The 20,826-nt window shown below is 43.2% G+C and overlaps 2 protein-coding genes across 5 annotated transcripts in view; one reads left to right on the top strand and one right to left on the bottom strand.

Annotated features, from left to right (window-relative positions):
- Positions 1–20,826, top strand: part of zgc:153039 (uncharacterized protein LOC767698 homolog) — a 111,004-nt gene that overhangs the window by 21,628 nt on the left and 68,550 nt on the right. The gene's annotated exons all lie outside the window — the stretch shown is intronic.
- Positions 1,137–20,826, bottom strand: part of LOC130405903 (uncharacterized) — a 26,426-nt gene continuing 6,736 nt past the window's right edge. For 2 of the 4 annotated variants that reach the window (XM_056611205.1, XM_056611207.1), the window contains exons 2-3: positions 15,101–16,343; positions 1,137–14,584 (exon numbers count right to left, since the gene is read on the bottom strand). In XM_056611205.1, coding sequence (XP_056467180.1) covers positions 10,020–12,680 — 2,661 coding nt within the window. In that variant the 5' untranslated portion in view covers positions 12,681–14,584; positions 15,101–16,343 and the 3' untranslated portion in view covers positions 1,137–10,019. Of the gene's footprint in view, positions 17,108–20,826 lie in introns of those variants that run through there. The other 2 variants (XM_056611204.1, XM_056611206.1) reach the window with 2 other exon arrangements.

The following is a 20,826-nucleotide window of genomic DNA, read 5'->3' as shown; positions in this document are numbered from 1 at the left end:
ATGTATGTAATAGAAAACGATAAGCGGCGTATTGATCTACTGTGCTCAGTCAGCAGCAAGTAGAACCGACAAGTCAGCGGGCAATATGCCGGATTAATGCACCCCTCCCAGCCAATCAGAACCGAGCATTCTTAAATGAAGTAGAATAAACAAAAATAATTGACAGTTGAACGTTAGGAAGGCCCATGCAAGTGAATGGAGCAGTCTACAGCATTGAGAAGAGCCATGTAATAAGTAAGGGATAATGAATATAACGCCTGTCATTATAAATAAGCCCAGACAGGGCGAACAGGACACCGACGCGCAGCGAACGTGTCTTGCTTCGCCCTGAAGGGGCTTATTTTCGATTATGACGGGCGACGTTCTATACATTATCCCGCTTATTACACGGCTACTTGCCAAAACGCAAAAATAACTCCACATGGTGTGCCTTTTTACAATTTATTTGTTACCAGCATTCGTAGTGTTGATCAGCTGAGAAATAGTCCGCCAAAGACGTTGACGTCGCTTAGCAACCTTGACGAAATCTGGTGGGGACGCGTCCCTAGCGTCCCCGGCGTAATCAACGCCTATGGAAAAAGGGCACAGCTGACCAACACGCACAGCACTCTCACTAATGGTCGCGAACACACTAAGCATAACACAACAATGGAACAACACACAATCACCTCCCCCCCCCCCACAACAACAAACCACAAAGTAACCCAGGGGGCCACATACAGGTCCAAACCCCCATGAGAGTTAAATCCCCCAGAATCACTTGCGGCTCCGGGACCAGCGTCCACACCCGTAGTCGCTACAATATGTACCAGCATTTGAAATCCGTCGAGCAAACACATTTGGAGTATACAAATTTCAAGTAACTAAGGTTTGCCTTGATTTTTTTATTCATTTGAAATTCCTTTAGATAATTTTTTTTTTTTTAGATTGATAATTTTTTTATTTGGAAATGTATATGAACACAGAATACACTGAGCGTACATTTTAACAGACATATCCATAGTTCTTTTTTTTTTTTTCTTTTTACATACACATACAAACAACATCCCACCCACCCCACCCACTTGAACATGTAGTACACACACCTAGAATAGCAAAAAAAAAAAAAAAAAAAAAGAAGATAATAGGTAGAAAAAATAAATAAATAAATAAATATATAATATAATAAAAAAAATAATAATAATAATAAGGTCAGGTATAGTTTTGAGTTTCCCTATGTAATTCAAAACCGGATCCCAGGTGGAGTAGAATTTGTCCCTTGACCCCCTAAGTGAGTATTTAATTTTCTCTGATTGTATAAAGTGCATCAGGTCACACATCCACAAAGACGCTTTTTTTTTTTTTTTTGATTTCCAATGTAATAATATTCTTCTGCGTGCAAGCAGAGTCACAAAGGCCAAAATGTTTTTATAACCTTTCCTTACTATAGAATGTCTTCGGTCTGTGATGCCAAATATAGCTACTGCTGCATTCGGTTGGAAATCAGTATTGAGCGCCTCAGATATTGTTTTAAAGATCATAGACCAGTAAGTGACCAGAGCAGGGCATGACCAAAACATATGGGTTAAGTTGGCAGGGGTGTGATGGCATCTGTTACAACTAGCATCTGAATTAGGATGTATTTTAGCTAATCTTGCTTTGGAAAAGTGAGTCCGGTGTAGAACTTTAAATTGTATTATATTTAATTTTGCACAAGAAGTGCTGTCATTCACTCTTTGTAAAGCACAGTTCCACATGTCATCTTCCATGTCTTCCCCCAATTCATCTGCCCAGTCCGCCCTTATCTTTGCGATGGTTATGGTTTTAAGAGAAGCTATACAATCATATATTCTAGAAATGAGCCTTTTTGAATTAAACGGGGATTCTAGCATATCATCTAAGCCAGACATTGAAGAGAGAATTGGAAAGTTGGGGTCATGGCTCATAAGGAAGTGGCGTGTTTGAAAATATCGAAATAGGCTAGATCGAGGAAGGCCAAATTTTTGTGATAAGTCGTTAAAGCTGGCAAATACACAATTTATGTACATATCTTTAAATTTAGAAATGCCTTGTCTTCGCCAAAAAGAGAATGTAGCGTCTATTTTAGCTGGGGGGAAGAGGTGGTTATTGCATATAGGGCTTAAGCTAAGAATTTGTTTGAAACCAAAGTACCGTCTCAATTGAAACCAGATCTTCAAAGTGTTGATGACAATTGGGTTGTTTGTGAACTGGGACACAGAAACGGGGAGACTGGAAGTGACCAGAGCCGTGAGAGATGTAGAGATGCATGATGTAGCCTCATAGTGGCACCAGTCTGTATCTGGAGTATGAAGCCAAAACATTATTTTTTGAACATTTGCAGCCCAGTAGTAGTAGAACAGATTAGGAAGAGCTAGGCCTCCCTGTAATTTAGGCCTCTGTAGAAGCTCTAAACGTACCCTAGGGTTCTTGCCATTCCAAATAAAAGAAATAAAAGCGCTATCAATACCTTTAAAGAAAGACCTAGGAAGGTAAAGTGGGATACATTGAAACAGGTAGAGGAATTTGGGGAGCACACTCATCTTGATGCAATTCACTTTACCTGCCTAGGACAAGTGGAGTGTTCTCCATTTCTTTAGATCTAATTTGACTTCATCAAGTAGAGGAGCAAAATTTTCCCGATAGAGGTTTTTCATATCTCTAGTTATGTTAATGCCCAGATATTTAAAGCCGTTTCTAGATGTTTTAAACGGTAAAACATTCTCCTGAATTTGAAGAGCCAAGTTGTTAACAGGGTAGCATTCACTTTTACTAAAGTTCAGTTTATACCCGGAGAATTTACCAAATCTTAACAGAGCATGGAGGATATGAGGTACACTAAGAATAGGGTCCGAGACAAATAATAGTAAATCATCGGCATATAAACTTAGTCTATGCTCTTCTCCTCCTCTAAAAATTCCACTTATTGATGGCAATGATTTGAGTGAGATGGATAAGGGCTCTATGGCCAAGGCAAATAACAGTGGACTAATTGGACATCCCTGACGGGTCGCTCTCGACAGGGTGAAGTACTGTGATTGCCTGCCGTTTGTAACCACAGAGGCCTTGGGTGAGCTGTAAAGAAGTTTAATCCATGAGATAAAATTTGGACCATACCCAAATTTCCTTAAACACGTGAATAAATATTCCCACTCAACCCTGTCAAAAGCTTTCTCTGCGTCCAGCGAGATGACCACCTCAGGTACCTCATTGGACGCAGGGGAGTGAATAAAGTGAATAAAATAGATAATTTTATTAACCTATAATATATAAATTCGGCTCATAGTCGTAGTCCATATTTCCGTTTTGTTTGTGGAATCGTTGGTTGTACGAAATAATTTTGCGTCTGCAACTCACTTTGGTATCATATTTGAGCGTTTTGGTGCTCTGTCAAATGTTATGAAATTAATTTAGTGGCACACAGAACTGTTTAATAACTTTTTCCAAATAAGTCAAACTGTATTGTCATGTTTGTCTTGTTTATAGACAAACATCTAACAAAGTTTGATATATTTTCTCAAAATAAGATTATTTTTCTTATGTGAAAAATGCTTGGCAAGATTCTTCTTATTTTTGGACTACAAAAATTACATATTTTCTAGAAAAACAGCCTTTTGTACTTTCTTAAAAATCTGTTTTTGCAGTTTGTGTGTTCATGTAAGGACGGACCATCATACTCTGGACTTAGCTCAGTAGGAATGGGCCTTTGGCCCTGACTTTCAGAGATATTCCCTCCTGCTTGGGCTTTCAATTAATTGGTGGTTTTGCTATTGTGACTGCTTTGGGGTTGAGACTGGGAACTTTGGATTGCACCTGGTTGCCTAGTGGTAGTAACAACTGTAGCAAGTCTAGAATGTTGCATGATTGTTTGCAGTGGTGTTTTAGCAAGTGTAGATATTCTAGCAAACTCCACAGGTGACTGCCGTTGTCTTGATGGGGGACAATATGATCTATGGCTTTTTAAGTATAAGTTCATGCCATCTTCAGACTGAGAGGCAGATAATCCTGACTGCATATCAAAGCTTTCCAGGACTTTCATCTTGGCATCTTATGCAGCAATGTCGGCTTCGAGTTGTGCTTGTTCAATCTTTGAATCGAAGATCACTCTCTGTGCCTCCTACGTGGCAACAGTGCAGCTTGCTCAGCAAGAGCCTTCCTATGTGTAGATGTCACTGAAGATGATTTGGATTTACTGAAATTGGAAATGCTATCATTTGGATTGAACAAGTTTTGCAGATCTAACTCTGGTGGTTGCAATTCACCCTGTTGCTGCTCTGATGCAGCTAGTGGTTCAACAGACTCCTCATTTTCCTCTGCAGGCAACTCCTGTTGATCCAATATACTTTGCGGTGCCATGGATTCCTCCCAATCCATGACCACATCTAGGAATTCTTGAAATGGTTTAATTCTAGGTTTGTAGCATTCAGCTGTGTCTGTTTCCTTTTCCTTCCTTTCGGGGAATACATTTATCACAGCTTTACGAACATTCTTAAAGACTAAATGTTGTTGCACAGTATTGAGATCCTTTTTTGCGTAATCCTTTTTAGTTCTTTAATTTTGCGTGTACACGCTCCTAATTTGCCTTTCTGACCTTTCTTAGGTATTTAATGTGATATTTCAGCAGATCTATCCATAATAGTGGCCATTATTATAACCTTGAAGGACACAATATACTACGCCTTTAAATACAGCGTGATTCATGCAAACTCCAAGTTCTAACTTTTCAATTAAGCATTACACTGCATACACTGCATCAAACTTTTCTCCCAGACGTTTATCAAGCAGTCGCTGAAAGCATCAACGTTATGCTTGTCACAATAAAAACAATCAAGAGTTTGGGTGGATTAACGAGTTACTCACGACCCGACAAAAGTGTTCACCATCAGCAGCCTTCTCCGAAGCCACAGGTATCCTGATAACAATTTTGAATCCGTATGGTTTATCCTCCGATGTCGATAATCCACGACAGAATATTTTTTTTTGACTATGTTTCGGCAGCTTCTCCTACCTTCTTTCAAGATGCCGCTCAAGCCAAGGCGAGGGGTTATTAAGATGCACGATCAAGTTAAATTAAACTAAATCTAATTGCAACAAAAATAGGATCTGTTGCCCCTCTAATTATAACAAAATATATTCCTAAGGTGTATGCGTGTTTCAGTGTAAATGTAAACGAAAAGTTTACATTCGAGCTTCTATCTTTATATATAATTTGTATAGGCATAGACATAGCTTAGTGTGTGTGCGTTGGGAACGACGACTCATTCAACACCAGTGTGTAGAACCCACCTGGGTGATGCGAGGCTGGGAGGCAATCTCAGTGAGGAGAAAACGGTCCGGAGACCAGGGGATGAGGAGGTGGTCATGTTGGCACGGAGCTAAGTCACCGGGGTCAGCCCCCCTCATCTAAGGACGAGGGCCATTAGATCTTTAGTGACCAGGACACAGTTTATCCCCTAAAGACAGAGAGCCAATCCCATTTTTATTTTAACCCCTCACCTCTTTTTCAAGTGGCCCTTGCTTTTCGACTTGCCCTTCGAAGTGAAGGTACAAGCGGTAGTGGTTGATCCCTTCCCCTATGAAGTGGGAAGACCCTTCAAGACCCTGCTATGATCAGTAGTCATCGAGTTTGTAAGACACAGCATTAGCATGCGATGTGACGTCCATTCAGCTACTTCTGATTGTGAAAATGAATGGAGTCCGTTCTCTTCTGATCTGATCTCAGCTCTGCTTTAGGGCCGTGTTGCCCAGCCAGTATGTGACTAGTAAACTGAGCTGCATCATGCATTCCACACCCTACTCGCTGAACTGAATCACATGCTTTATACACCCACACACACACACACACACTTACACTCTCACCCTCATTCGCACACGCACATGCACACACACATTTATAGAAACATGTGACTCCCTCGTAAATATCAACGTTTCTTCTGGAAACTCAACCGATACGGTCAAGTACATATTTTGGTACGGACTACAATACCCATAAAGGTGAACAACCTTTTTTCAGAGTCATGTGTTACAACCGGGCCCTTTAATTGCAGAAGGGGAATGATAGGACCTTACTTTGAAGAAACATAACTGTGGCGGCATATCACTGCCAAATGTCGCCAGCAATAAGGGCTTTGAGAAATAGATTTTTCTATTTCGTTTTTACTATTAGATATAAATACAGATACACAAATTCCGCAACACAACAGCACCAAGACTTCATTAGACGATCGCTGTCCTATCATCACCAAATAACTACGTTAAACAAGCGAGGCAATGCAGTATTTAACATTAATATGTCCTGGTCTGTTGATATTCTATATCCTCAAGTAACACCAATCTTCATGGCTGGCTATGATTCACTGTGATGATCCTAAGTATGAATATGTTTTGATAACCGTCTGAGGTGTGCTGTGCTGGAGAAGCAAAACATGTTAGTGCGCGGGGGCGTCAGTTATAGCATTGCTATTTTTTGGCAGTGATATGCCGCTGTACAGAAGTTCAAGGACGTATTTGTAACCCAAAGATAACCATTGAGTGTCAAGTCAGGATATATAAAACAAAAACAAACCAATTCAGCCGTTTTCCTATCAAAGAATGAGGCTCTCTATATATCATAGACAAATAAATATGTAACTTGTTTTTTGACAATAAAACTGCAGCTTGTGTCCAATTTTAAGAAACAAAACTGTTGCTACGGCTTATTTTTTTGTGATGCAGCTTATAGGTTGATTTTGCAACCAAAAATATGTAAATCCCTTGTAACTCATGCCGAGTTCTTCAAGGAAAGGGTTCAAATCCGGTTTATTGTTTAAGTAGGCATGTTTCGGCATGGTAACTGACTATTGAACGAAAGTCTAGGAATCGTGTCGAACACGTGTGAGAGATAATAACTCTGGCTACTACGGGCCATGGGCTAAGGCCCATGCCCCCTCGCGGGTGTCGCTGAAAAACTCTGAAGCTCTTCGCCTCGTGTGCACAGGTAGAGACCGTCAAGTGGGCGTGGCCAAGTGGGCGTGGCCGGGGTGAAGTAATGGCTTCGGCTTCTTCATCTGTCTAAAGGTGTTGCTATCTGTGGCTGGAGCAGCCTTCAATAAGGTCTTGCTCCCCTTGTGGCTATGTATAGTATTTACGGCTTATATGTTTGGTCCTGCTTCATTGGGTCTATGTGTGGGTAGCTTAGATTCTTAAAATACGTAACACTCATTTACATTAGAGGTTTGCGAGTAAACGATAAGGGGTTGACACTAACGGTTGCCCGCTAGATTGATTTCTGGTTTCTGGGTAGATGTTAATATAAAGGCTATTTATTATAAAGTCTAGGAATCGTGTCGAACACGTGTGAGAGATAATAACTCTGGCTACTACGGGCCATGGGCTAAGGCCCATGCCCCCTCGCGGGTGTCGCTGAAAATCTCTGAAGCTCTTCGCCTCGTGTGCACAGGTAGAGACCGTCAAGTGGGCGTGGCCAAGTGGGCGTGGTACACAGAACAACCTCATGTTCCACAAAATCACACAAAATATATGTATTTGCAATTGATCAGCGCGCTGACTTCTTTTCTCGCGGACAGCGAGTTAACAGACACACATCGCTTGAGCGCGAATATAGGCCCGACTTCTGTCACTCACTCGCAGTGCGGTCTCTGGCAGTGATTCAACAGTGTTAGCTAAAGGTTAGCCAACACAGCTAGCATCACGAATGGAGCGCCTCCACGACCGGTTTAGGTAGAGAAGGAAATTAGAGTAGTGATGGAGGAGTCCGGTTTGGAAGTTCTTTTGATTGAGGTAAATTACCAAGGAAAGTAATATGCAAGAACACGGTTTTGGGTTTCATAACTTGCACATGCGCAGCAATAGCGATCTTTCTCACGAAATTGGACCTGCAAAAACTATATATTATATGTAAGCTGAGCCTCAACTTATTCCGACAGTCCAAACCATATCACTCTGTGACTAAAACTCGCAAATAACAACTTGAGAAGAAACATCCCCTTTTCTTTTATCAGCTAAAAATGAAGTTTTACTTTTGTGCCTTTTTTCCACAAAGTTGATTCTGATCGCATAGAACCACCATAAACAGATAATCCAGTGTCTGGGCCAAATTATGCTAATAAACATGGTGTTTACAATCAATGATTGGTTTAGGCGCGTAGATGCGTTACACGCTTGACCCGATGTCACTGGCAGAGAGAGAGACGGAGGACGCACAGAAGCAGAAAGAACATGGACGACCAAGTCATCGATTCAGTGTGTGCTGAAACGATGAGGAGGTGGTGAAACTCACCCAGCTGTTAGCGCCTACGGAGGATGTCATGCACTAGAGTTTAGATTCTCTGCCCGAGCACGAGCCCGAGCAGTCCCGTGGGCAGGGTCGGGCCGATATTTCCCACCACCATCTTCGGGCCGGGTCGGGCCGGGCCTTTGATCGAGCGTTTGTGTTTTATTTTTTAAATCATTGCTTTATTGGCCTAATCTGAGGAGAAATCTATACCATAAACAGAAATATTACACAGGTCCTTACAATTCCGTGGAACGCTCCGTTCACTTGCATGGGTAGTAGTCCGGTAACTTAATTGTCAACCCCAGCGTCTTCGGTTGCTAAGCAACGTCAACGTCTTTGGCAGACTATTTCTCTGCTAATCAACACTACGAATGCTGGTAACGAATAAATTGTAAAAAGACACACCATGTGAAGTTATTGTATCGTGTAATAAGCGGGATAATGTATAAAACGTCGCCGGTCATTAAAGAAATAAGACCTTTCAGGGTGAAGCAAGACACCTCCGCTGGGCGGGCTCATCTAGTTGCGTAGGGGCGTTAGGCGCATTGAACCATTTTTCTGACACACAATGATCAAGCGTCAGGTTTTGCACGTTACTCGCGTAATCTAGCACATAACGCGTTCAGTGTGGCCGCACCTTAAGAGGTAAATGGTAAGAAAAGGTAAATTGCCATCAATCATAACACATGTTCTTTAGCGCAATCTAGTGGCAATATGTGTGTTTGCAAGTGTATGGCTTGGTGTCATTCGATTATATTTGCCCTGAACTTTAAATAGTAAGACAGTGCTACCAACTGATAGCGACCAACTGATAATTATTTCAGGTGGAAATGTTATCTTCCACTTATGCTGTGTTCCATGGCCTTATTCACTTAGTCATTCGATTATATTTGCCCTGAACTTTAAATAGTAAGACAGTGCTACCAACTGATAGCGACCAACTGATAATTATTTCAGGTGGAAATGTTATCTTCCACTTATGCTGTGTTCCATGGCCTTATTCACTTTAACCAAGTATTATCCACCAACCAAGTCCCGGCCACTCCATCGTGGTTCTCCTCGTGGGCTTCTCGTGCTAACAGTGTCGACACCCAGGCTTCGTAAGGCAAGATGGGGACAGCAACTTTATCTTCATTGAAGATCTGCACACGACCCCCACAGACCAACAATCCAGTCCCTTGGTCTCTGTACACCACCAGCCTGTCTGTGGTTGTGCTTGGGAAGAATGCACTTTGCTGTGCCGCAAGGAAGATGTCTTTTAGGGCGTCTTCCCTCTCCGTCACTGAGATGACTTTTGAAAACGACACTGCCTCCCACTTTGGATTGTTTGCAGTTCGCTTGTTCCCTTTCATGAACATCCTTGCTGCTCTCCGGATCCAGGCGACTGTTTTGACAAGTCGGCTTAGGTTACTGAACCGCTTGACATCCACCAGTTCTTGGACAGTTGATCCTGCTGGTGGCCTCTTTGGTTGTGTTTGGGTCTGAGTTGGTTCCTGGTCTTGCTTTAGTTCAGAAGGCTTCTGCGTGTCAGTATCCTTTGGATCCGGCAGCAGTTGTGCCTTGGCTTGTGCTCGGGTCAGTGCAGCAACAAAGGCTTTCTTCTGTAATCTGTTGACACCGTCTCTGGCAGCCATCACCAACTCTTTGGCAGATTTAACTGGCCACTCATCCACTGGTAGCTTCAAGAATGCTGGTCCGTTCTGCCATTCTGAACTTTCATCCAGGTCTTGAGGACTGGCCCCTCTGGTTATGATATCAGCAATATTGAGAGGACCAGGAATCCACCACCAATCTCGGATTGCTGTTGTGTTCTGGATCTCGCCGATCCTGTTTGCAAAGAAGGTTTGGTAACCATAGTAACCCTTTGGATTGCACCGAGAACTGTTTGGCTGTCAATGATATGGAACCACTTGTCGACTCGGATCTTGCTGTGCTGTTCGAAGTACTTTTTGAGCCGTGAGGCAAACACTGCTCCGCACATCTCTGCTTTGACAGCATCACCTTTGTGGTCTAAAGGAGTTAGCTTTGCCTTGGACTCCACTAGAGTGACGACTGGGCCCTGCTCAGTGTTCCACCGGAGGTACATCACTGCGCCGTAGGCCTGCTCGCTTCCATCTGAGAATGTTATTGCCCAAGGTTCTCCACTGAAGCTTGGAGGCATTATGGCCCTGGTGAATGTAATCCACCCGAGTTGCACATACTCTTCGAAGAGCCGGACTGCATCTTCTCTGAGGCTGTCTGACAATGCTGTGTCCCAGGTGTCTTTGACAGGGCAGTTGACACTCTTTGCCTCCTGGAATGCTCTCCGCACAAGGATGGCACCCTTTTGCTTGGCAGGAGTCACCAGGCCAACTGGATCATATAACCCTGAGACTTGACTCAGGAGGTCCCTTCTTGTCAAAGGGTTGGGGGTCTGCGCTCTTACTTGGTCTAGTAGAAGGTCTTGGCCAAGTCGCATCTTCTGCTTTCTCTTTGAGAAGTTTATGGATGACATGACATGGAGCTTATCCTCTTCCACGAGGTAACCTAGACCAAGTGCTTTGTTCTCGTCATCCCTCATTTGATTCGGGAGAACCATGTTGTTACCTTTGGTCTTGCTCGCATCGTCTTTCACCTTCCTCCCACTTTGGCCTGAGAAGACCCAAGGCTTCAACAGGAAACCTCCAGCTTTCAGGATTAGCTCCACATTCGCTGTGATGGTTTTCAGTTTCTCAAGGTCATTGTGAGATGTTAGGATGTCGTCGACATAGCTGTCATTATGAAGTATTCCTCGCTCCTCTTCGAGGTGGGCAAAGGAAGGTAGGTTGGCTGTTTCTCGCATTGCGAGCTGTGCAATGCAGCCTGCCGGTTTATCACCAATGTTGACTCTGGTGATAGCGTACTCCTCCATCTCCTCCTCTTCTGAGTCTCGCCAGAGGAACCTGTGGAGGTGCATCTCATGGTCTGCCAACCATAATGAGTTGTACATTGTTGTGATGTCCCCTAAGGCAGCGTTGGTTCCCCCTCTGAACCTCAGGCGGACAGCACGTATCTGGTTGAGGACGTCTGGCCCCTTCATCAGTAGGTCGTTCATGCTGGTTCCTTTGAACTTTTGACTGCTATTCCAGACGAGTCTTACCGGGGTTGTTACAGAGTGTGGGTTTGGTGCTATAAGGTGACTTACAAACCATACTGGTCCCTTCCAGGTAATGACCTGTTCTTCAGTCAACTTGACTGCAGCTCCTCTTTCCACCATGTCATGCACCTGAGCTTTGTAAGCAGACTTCCACTCTGGTGCTTTGGCTAGCTGCTTCTCTGTCCTCAGGAATGTTGCTTCCACTGCTCCTCTGTTGTTCGGCAGTGAGGCTGGATCCTCTAGCCAGGGATACTTTGCGTGCCAATGTGGTTGTCTGCTGTGATCATCGCTCATGACATACGTGAGTCCTTCTTTTACTACCTCAAGCTCCCTTTCTTCTGCAAGGGTCATTTCTTTGCCACCGGGCTGGCAATTTCCGCAACGGAAGCCGCCGCATCTGGGCTCGCATGCGGCGCCAATGCTATCCCAGTGCCACCACTCCAGGAAGCTTTGTTTGCTGGTTGAAGCGGTTGATCCTTGTATTTCGAATACTTCTTTGTTTGAGATGTTCTGTTCTGGACTGTACGTGAGCTCTTCATATTTCACAGCTGCCGCTCTCATTGATCTTGCAAAATGCGTCTTTGACATGTGGGCTGACACTTCAACCTCCTCGAACAGTTTGGGGTGGGTTCCTCCAACCGTTTTCCCGAGGGGTCCATCCCACAGTACAAGGTCCCCCACAACTTTGACTCTCTGTGGAGCTAGCCGGCCTTCTCTGTGGCTAATGAGAAGCTCCACCTCTTTGGGCCTCACAAGCTCATCAAGAGGTACATCTGGGAAGAATGGCTGCAGTTGTCCAGGTGTTACACTTTTGTGGACATCTGCGATGTTCTCAAGCCCATAGCAAACCAATTGATGTGCTCTCAGTGTGTCCTTGGAAGTGGATACACGGATTTTGAGGAGATAGCGCTTTGTCTTTACTTGGACCTTCATTCCGGCTACTCCATGGACAATGAGTATGATGTCTTCACTCTTCAGATTCAGACGGCTTGCTGCTCTGTGAGTGATGTAATTGGTGTCAGATGCTAAGTCGATGAGTGTTCCGACTTTCTCTCCGGCGTTAGCTGTGACGACGAGTAGCATCATGATCACTGGAAGCTCCTGCATCCCGCTTTTTTCAAGTAGACCTTGCTGGTCATTTGAAGTTGTGAAGACTCTGGAGGCAACGTTTGAGAAGACCTCCCTGAACTGCCTTGCTAGGTCGGGTGGGAGATTTTTGATGAAATCCTCTTGACCCTCTGTGTACTTCCTTCTGCCTTTATCCTTTTCCGACTTGTCAGACTTCTTTGACATAGATTTAGGACAGAGGTAGAAGTGATGCTCAGCCTGTTCTTCTCTGCAGTCTTGATTTTTGCATAGAAAGCCAGGTTTGCAGGATGACCGGTCATCGTGAACCTCAAGGCATCTTGTACACGCTCCCAACTTCTTTACTGAAGACTTCCTTTCGGCTGCAGTCAGAGCCTTGAATTGCTTGCAGAAGTAGAGTTTTCTCTAGTGTTTGGCATCACCACAGACTACACAGCCTTGGTCATCAGCTGACTTTGTAGACTTGGTTCTTGCACTTTTCTGCTCAATCCTGTTGTCTCTCCAACTTGGCTTACTTGGCTCCTCATCTCGTAGCTGCTCAAGCTCCACATAGATAGCTTCTTGCTTCTGGAGGAATGCCAAGAGATGATCAAACCGTTTGTCTGGCGTTACTCCATTATTTGGATCGGCTACATAGACAAGCCACTCTTTTTTGAGGGATTCAGGGAGTTTACTCTCGATTGATTTTGTTACAAGGGGATTCTTTATGGCGCCTGTGTCTCCGAGGTCACTCAGGTCCCCGAGTGCTTTCTCCACGGCTTGAATCAACTCCACAATTTTCCATGGTTGACTACTTTTGACAGATGGCATCTTCTGTAGGTCTTCCACTATTTCAATGGCGATAGCCGTTCGATTTCCATAGCGGTTCTCCAAGACGCGGAGAATGTCATCTGCAGTGTTATAGGTGGTCAGGCGAAAGTCTTTTTTGAACTCGTCATCGAGACTGTCGAGTAACTGTATCTTTTTCACTTCTTTGGAGCCGGTTACTTCTCCCGGCTTTTGGAGCGACTCCCAGTCCCTTCTCCACCTGTGAAAATCACGCTTGTAGCCAGAGAATCTCGGGAGAGCTGTGGGTTTCAGCTTAATGGTTGGAGTAAAGTTGTGATTGCTGGCAGTGTTAGTTGTGTTTTCCGGTAGGTTTGCCATTATGAAGTCAGCCTTTCTAGAGACCAGCCTGGTTGACTGGTGTTCCAGCTCTTTCAGCTGACCACGGAACTCTCGTTGGTCTTCCACCGGAACCCACTGCTGCCATTTGCAGTGCGCTTTCTTTGCGGAAACCACAAGTGTTTTCAGGTGAGTGAGCCTAAATTCATAGGCGTCAAGGTTGCTGTCGGTATGTACTCTTCCAACACGATCAGCTTCAGCTTCTGCTAGTTCTACAGCTGTGCGCAGTTCATCTCCAAACTTTGTCCAGAGTGCTTTTCCATGTAGCTTTTCAACTTCCTTCAGCTTCTGATTACCTTCACTGATGGTCTTAGCTATGTCAGCGCTTTGCTGTTCGGTCAGCTTAACTGATCCTCCTTCATCCAGCTTTGCCTCCTCTTCTTCAATGACACCTGCCATGACTTCGTCATTGGTTTCCATGACTTTCTCGGCTGCAATGGTGATTTTACTGAAGCTATCTCGGAGCTGGTCTTCTGACATGCTGTCGTGAGTTCTGATGATATTGTTCCTTAGTCGTGTGAAGGATCGTTTGGCTACTGTCCGCTCACTTTTGAGCTGCTCAATGGTTTCAGCCATGTTGGATGTTTTGGGTCCACCTGCTGTTTGCAGGGTGCTTTTATTTTTTCCAGGTCACTGTTTTCACTGTTCCAGCTTACAGTCCCGTTTTTTTTACTGTCTCACTGTTCCAGCTTCCAGCGGTTTTTTACTGTCAAGCTCTTGGGGTGTTTGTGCAGCTTCCCTGCTTGAAAGGGATTGGTACAGACCATAGGAGGTTTAACTGGGTTCCACTCATGCAATGACCACACCGTTTTCCTTCTTTAACTCCTCTTTACTTTTCTTTTTGTATTTTCACAGGTACAGGTAAGTTGTAGCAGATAGGTATTGTGGGTACAGTTGTAAGTGGGTTGCAAGTGGTAAACTGCTAGGTATACTGCAAGGTAAAAAACCTTTAAAGAAACCAAAAATAACTACAGTAAATGCAGTGCAGAATGAAATAGTAAATACAAACATGTTTTTCATATATGCATTTAAATACTTATAAATATAAATATATAAATATAAATATAAATATTATTAATAGTTTTTAATGTCTAAGCATATTTTCATGAATTCTGTTTTAAATATATGAAACCATTTTTAACTGCTTTAAATATCAATTCATTTTTAAATGCACAAATTCATCTTAACTGGTTTTTCTTTATATATATAGATAATCACTCATTTGAAATGTAAATATAAATAGATCAATAAAGTCAAATAGAAATAACTTTAGCAGTATTCAGATCATTTCTATCAATCTACAGATCAAAATAAACCCCACTTGTTTTCAAACAATTTGCAGTCAAACAATCATGTGGCATCAAACACCAAACAATTGTCCATGCGTAAACGCACGTTTTAACGTGCGCTACAAGCGGTTGCGCAACTTTACAATCCTTACACTAATAAAATCTTTCTCTTACCGGCCGTTTCTCCAGGCTTTTTATGGCTGTACCAGCGCTGCTTTTTCCACGTTTTCTAGCGCAGCTTTGCTGCTGCTGGACAGAACGTTGTCTGATTTGTTTGCAACTGGCGTTTCCTGAAAGAGTCTCTCTTCCCCTTTCTGTCCTTTCCGGTAAGGTGACGCAATGACGCGGTAACGTGACGCAATGACGCGGTAACGCTCTGACGCGGTAACGCTCTGAGGAGGGATTCCCCCAGCTGTCCGTCGGCGCTGCATATTAACCCCTTCATATCCAGCGGGGATTTTCCAAGTTGACTTCCCTTCATATCCAGCGGGGATTTTCCAAGTTGACTTCACATTGAATATTTCACTTGCACAACAATCTTTCTATTGGCACCATAGCCCTTGTAGTTGTGGAGATATACTCTATTTACTTTGGGTACGTTCTTTTCTGAAAGTAACTGTTTTCCCCTGATATCGAAAATGGTATAGAACAGGGGCACCCAATTAGAATTCAAAGAGGTCCAGTGACTCAAATTTCCGCTCCAGCAAAGGTCCGGACCATTCAAATGTCTAACTTGTGCTATGATTCAGGGGTATGTGTCGTTATTGTATGTAATAAATAAAGTAGTACATTACAATAAAATGTCAACAATATTTATGGCACATTTTCAATACAGACACATTAAACATGAACTAAAATAAATAAGCAGCCTTATCATGAATAACAGTAGGCCTTTATCACAATTTTAACACAAAACGAAAACATAACTTGAAAGTGTATGTTTTTTAAACAAAGTGCTTTGATTTTTGAACAAATATGAACATTATAACACAGGTTTAATGACCATCTTTCCCACTCTCTCCCACTTCTCCATCTCACATATTTTTAGTGAGAGAAATTGGCTTTTGCTTGCCCTGCCAGTAACTTGGCTGGAATGGAGTCAGTGCCATTCTCATGCACATATGTAGGTGCTCATTGGTGAGTCTAGAACGGTACTTTTTCTTTTATTATGTTCATAGTGGAGAAAGCTGTCTCATAGCTATACGTGGAGCCAAACATGGTCAAGGTGTACAGTGCTACTTTCGTTAGACCAGGAACTCAGGCACTGTCTGTAGCCAGAAAGTGGCATGGTTACTTACCCAAAAATGCTCTCTTAGTGCAACATTTGCTTGCAGATCAATCAGTTCCATCTGGAGAGATCCAGTATGTGCCAACGACGTGAAGGTCTGTGTCACCTCCTTTGAAAATCCTCTGACATCTGTGATGAGAAATGGATTCTGAATGAGCAGGAGGAGCTGCAGTCCCAGGCTGAAGCTGTCAAAGCGTTTTTTGAAGTTTCCAATCAGCTTGTCCATGAAGTCAACATGAAGAAAAATATCTCTCTCTCCCTGAATCGGTTCCCCGACGTTTGGGGAAGTGTTCACAGTCTCCTTAGAGATCTTCCTTGAACACTTCCAGCTTCCTCTGGAAGGAGCTGACAGCTGTCATCAAATCACACACCCTGTTGCCCTGTAGCTTTAAATTTAGTTCATTAAGGTGTGACGTGATGTCTACCAAAAAAGTAACAATATCCATTTTTTCCCTCATTTTGCAAAAAAAGTAAAAACTGTGTTGCCTTCTGACTCTTGAGCTGCACTAAAAAGCGGCTATTTCTTTACGAATGGACCAAAAGCGTTCCAACAACCTGCCTTTGTTGAGCCATCTTATGTTGTTGTCATCTGCATTTGCATCAACTTCTTCCAGGAATTCTCTCAGCAGGCAATGTCTATGGGATGGGGATGCTCTGAGGAAGTTGATGAGTTTCATCATTGTATTCATCACTTCAGCATACTCTTCTGACAGATTAGCGCACAGTACAGATTGATGGATGATGCAGTGGTAAACTATGAGATCGGGGTTGTCCTCTTTCATCCGTGCCACAGCTCCTCTCTCTCTTCATACCATGGCAGGGGCTCAATCCGTGGTAATTGACACCACTTGTTTCAGATCTATCAAATGGTTAGCAACGACAAGTAATTGATTGACGTAGGTGAGGGCAGATTCCAGACTCAGATTTCCACAAAAAGTAGCCTAGACTATTTCATAATATATGTCAACAATATTAGCATTATTATTTATTATATTTTTATTATATTAAAGTTCACTTTACATTCCCATTAAGTTTTTGTTGGTAATTATAGCACAAAATACATCCACCAATAAGTTAAGACTGCATCTGCTGGGGTATGCTAGAAATCAGAGTACTTCCGGTTTCCAAGCAGTTTAAACCGAGTCAGCTAGGAATCAGCTGATCCTGTACGAGTCGGACTCGTTACACTGCAATCACGTTCATCCTCGTGCGCAGCTGCGTGTGAAACTCCAAAACCTCAGTTTTAAGGAGTACGGTTTTAGGCCACGTTTATACGTAGCAGGGTATTTATAGAAACAAATATTTCCCCCCCTCCGTTTTCAAAAATGACATTGTGCACATTTTCAAAAAAGTTGTCGTTTACATCAAAACGCATAAATACGCCGTCGAGCGCCATTAGAACTATGCCAAACCTATGGGCGGCAGTGTAGGGAGAAGGATAAAGCCATGCAAGCCAATCAGAATCCTCAGATTCAACAACAACGAATAACACAAGCGTCTTCCTGTAACAAACAAACTGTAAACATAGGGCGCTCATATGACGTTAAGCATTTCCTGGCGCATAATGTGACGCTTCAGAACCTAAAACCCTGTTTCTCCCCGTTGACACGACAACACATAACCGGCGTTTTCAGAAATCTCCACCCTGGCCGGAGTTTTTAGAAATGATCGTTTTCTGTCATAAAAACTGTGTTTTCATGTAAATGAGAGGCCACACCGCATGGAAATATCTGCGTTTTCCCTTCGTGTAAACGGGGCCTTAAAGCGCAGCAATGCTAACTGACAGAGCAATTGGCCCAGGAGTTTTGGGCCTCATCACCATTGCTGGTCAACAGTAATCTGACTGGATTTGAATTAATGTATTAATGTCGCATTAACATTATGCTTACTCACATTATGTCATTTCAGTCAAATGAAATAGCCGCAAGTAACCTAACGTTAACTCACTTAGCATTGGATGAGTTGGCTACCCAAACAGCTTCAGGAATGGTTTTGTAGTGGTGGATTCATTGATTCGTTTCCATGATTCAGTTTGCGTCGGTCAGTTCACCAAGAGGAGTCGTTCGTGAATCGTTCGTTCGTTCAGTCGAGTTTCCGGTAGCGGTGAATTAATTCATGGAATGCACGGTTCTCAGCTCAGTCAGTCAGACTCAGCTCCTCCCTCGTTCGTTCAGTCGAGTTTCTGGTAGTGGTGAATCGAATCATGGAATGCACGGTTCTCTGACTCAGCTCCTCCCTCGTTCTCATTCACAAATGTCAACATTACAACTTCAACCAAACGCAGCGGGATGGGGAGTGTAGTTGATTATTGGTTGTTTAATATATCAGCAAGATAATAGACTTGATTTAGCAATGTTGGTGGGAGTGCCGGGTGTTTAAGGCTCTCATAAACAGAACCCTGTGCAGCCCTAGACTAAATCTAAAATAGCTGCCAAAATTAACACTGCCTTCAAAACGACAGCTGGTAAATTGTGAAAAATGAATTAAACTAATCAGACAACGCGGTTATCTGCTATAGACCCTAGGGTGTCTGTGGTATAAAGGCTGGGACGAATTTCAAATTATAAATAAGTAAACGTTGAAGGGATGGGCCGTCGCGATTCCCATTGAAACGAATGGCGCGGTGACTTGTCTTCACAACGAGAGCTGGTGGGTTGTAAAAAATGAATTAAACTGTAATCAGACAACGCGGTTATATGCTATAGAGTATCTGTAGTATAAAGGCTGGGACGAATTTCGAATTATAAATATGTACAATGTATCCTTTAAATTCGTCCATGCAACAGATGGCCAATAATAGATAGCCTACGTGTGGGCCGATGAAAAGGTACAACTTTCCTTGCTCTCATTGAAGAAAAAAACATTACAGCTATTTTAGAAGGAAAACAACAACGCAATTCCTCAGTCGGCCCCTTTTCACCACTCACACAGTGAGTGAACGAACTGTCAGCGAGTCAGCGACTAGTGGGTCTGGGAGGAGTCGAGTCTGAGAACGAACGAGATGAGCGAGAGAGAGGAACCAGTTCGGTTCGTTCGTCTTAAAGATTCGTTCATTCGAACTGATTCGTGGGCGACCGAGCCACCTCTATTGTTTTGTGGGGTTGCCCACCGTGTATTGTGGGATGGTGCAGGTTAAGTGTATGTTCTGATAGCAATAGCTCTGGTTAGCATGAAGTCACGGTAGGCAACATATGGGATTCTCCTCACGGTACTTGGATTATACGCATTGACCATACCAAGCCAGGTCTCAACGGCACTAATCTATTATGCATACATACGTTCTAGAACAAAGTCTGAGATTCCTGCCAACAACTCATTACAAAATAAAAGATATAAAAAGGGAGACTTCACTCTTAGACTGCAGTTACTCCTAGCAGAGCGGAGGAGCACACACACTTCTTCAAGTTCAATATTAAATTGCACAACAAACAAATGGGAGGCTCCACCTAGGGGATTTTCCATCAAAGTCGCTAACGAAGCGGCACTTAGTTGATTAAGCCCGGTTAGAACTAACGCAAGCTTCCACTTGAGGCTAAAGCCGTTCCATCAACCCAGTTCAGCCGCGCCTTGCTGAGGTTAGTTTAAGCCAGGTTTACGTTATCGTGGATTACGCACGCTCACAAGATATGTAACCAGCCCAGAACGGTGAATGTCGAATCATGGATCAAATGTCCGAAAAGGCCCGAGCGTGATCTTTTCCAGCGGCAAACAGAGGCTGCTTGTGGAGGTCTATGAGGAGTACAAGCATATAGTAACTCAAAAAGGGAAAACCTTAATCATGAATAAAAACATGGAGGCCGCCTGGCAATAAAATCGCAGATCTTTTGAATGAATAAGTAGTATTAAGCTCTCTGTATTAGTCTCGAGGTAACGTGTCGGGCTTGCACCCAGTCGTCCGGGGTTCAATCCCCACCTCATTAGTGGTTTAGGAAGGATTACTGGAGAAATCCGAAAACGTTTCATGCCATTTATTTTCCATTTCTTTGAATATTCAAAATAGTTTTTCTTGGTTGCCTGCCGAGAAATTCACCTGAATGAAATTTATTTGACTGCAATTTCCCATGCAGCAGTGTCTTTGTCATTGTGACAAAGGCTTATCAGTAACCATGGGTTTGTGCAATTATATATGGGTTCTAGGGATATTGTCAAGACATATTTATTGTAGGAAAAGTCAATTGCTAGGCCTAATTTCTCTGATATAAAGGAAATTACAAAAATAAGCCAACGGCAAGAATTCAAAAACGTGCCCAGGACGCAAACTCGGGTCGCCCGTACTACAGGGAAGATGCTAGACCGCTTACCAAACTGCTGGTTCCCGATTTTGATAGAATACATACATTTGTCTTAAAATGTGTTTAGAAAATAGCCACGATAACAATGGACGGCAATTCATTCAATTATTTTATTTGCATCATTTCATCTTAGACCCTTAATGAAAATATAGGCTTTTTGTACTTCATATATGTACATTTATGACAAAATAGTGAGGACTAGACTTGGCGGGAACCTTCTGATGGTAGGCTACACTTGTTTCCGACAGATGGGACTCATCTGAAACACCGCTCAAGTAAGCCTGACAGTTAGCCTGCACGACCAGGGGCCTCTACGAATA

Source organism: Gadus chalcogrammus, chromosome 16 (assembly GCF_026213295.1).
Source record: "Gadus chalcogrammus isolate NIFS_2021 chromosome 16, NIFS_Gcha_1.0, whole genome shotgun sequence".
Lineage (NCBI taxonomy): Eukaryota > Metazoa > Chordata > Actinopteri > Gadiformes > Gadidae > Gadus > Gadus chalcogrammus.
The sequence above is the reverse complement of the archived record's forward strand: the minus strand, read 5'-3'. Positions and strand labels throughout refer to the sequence as shown.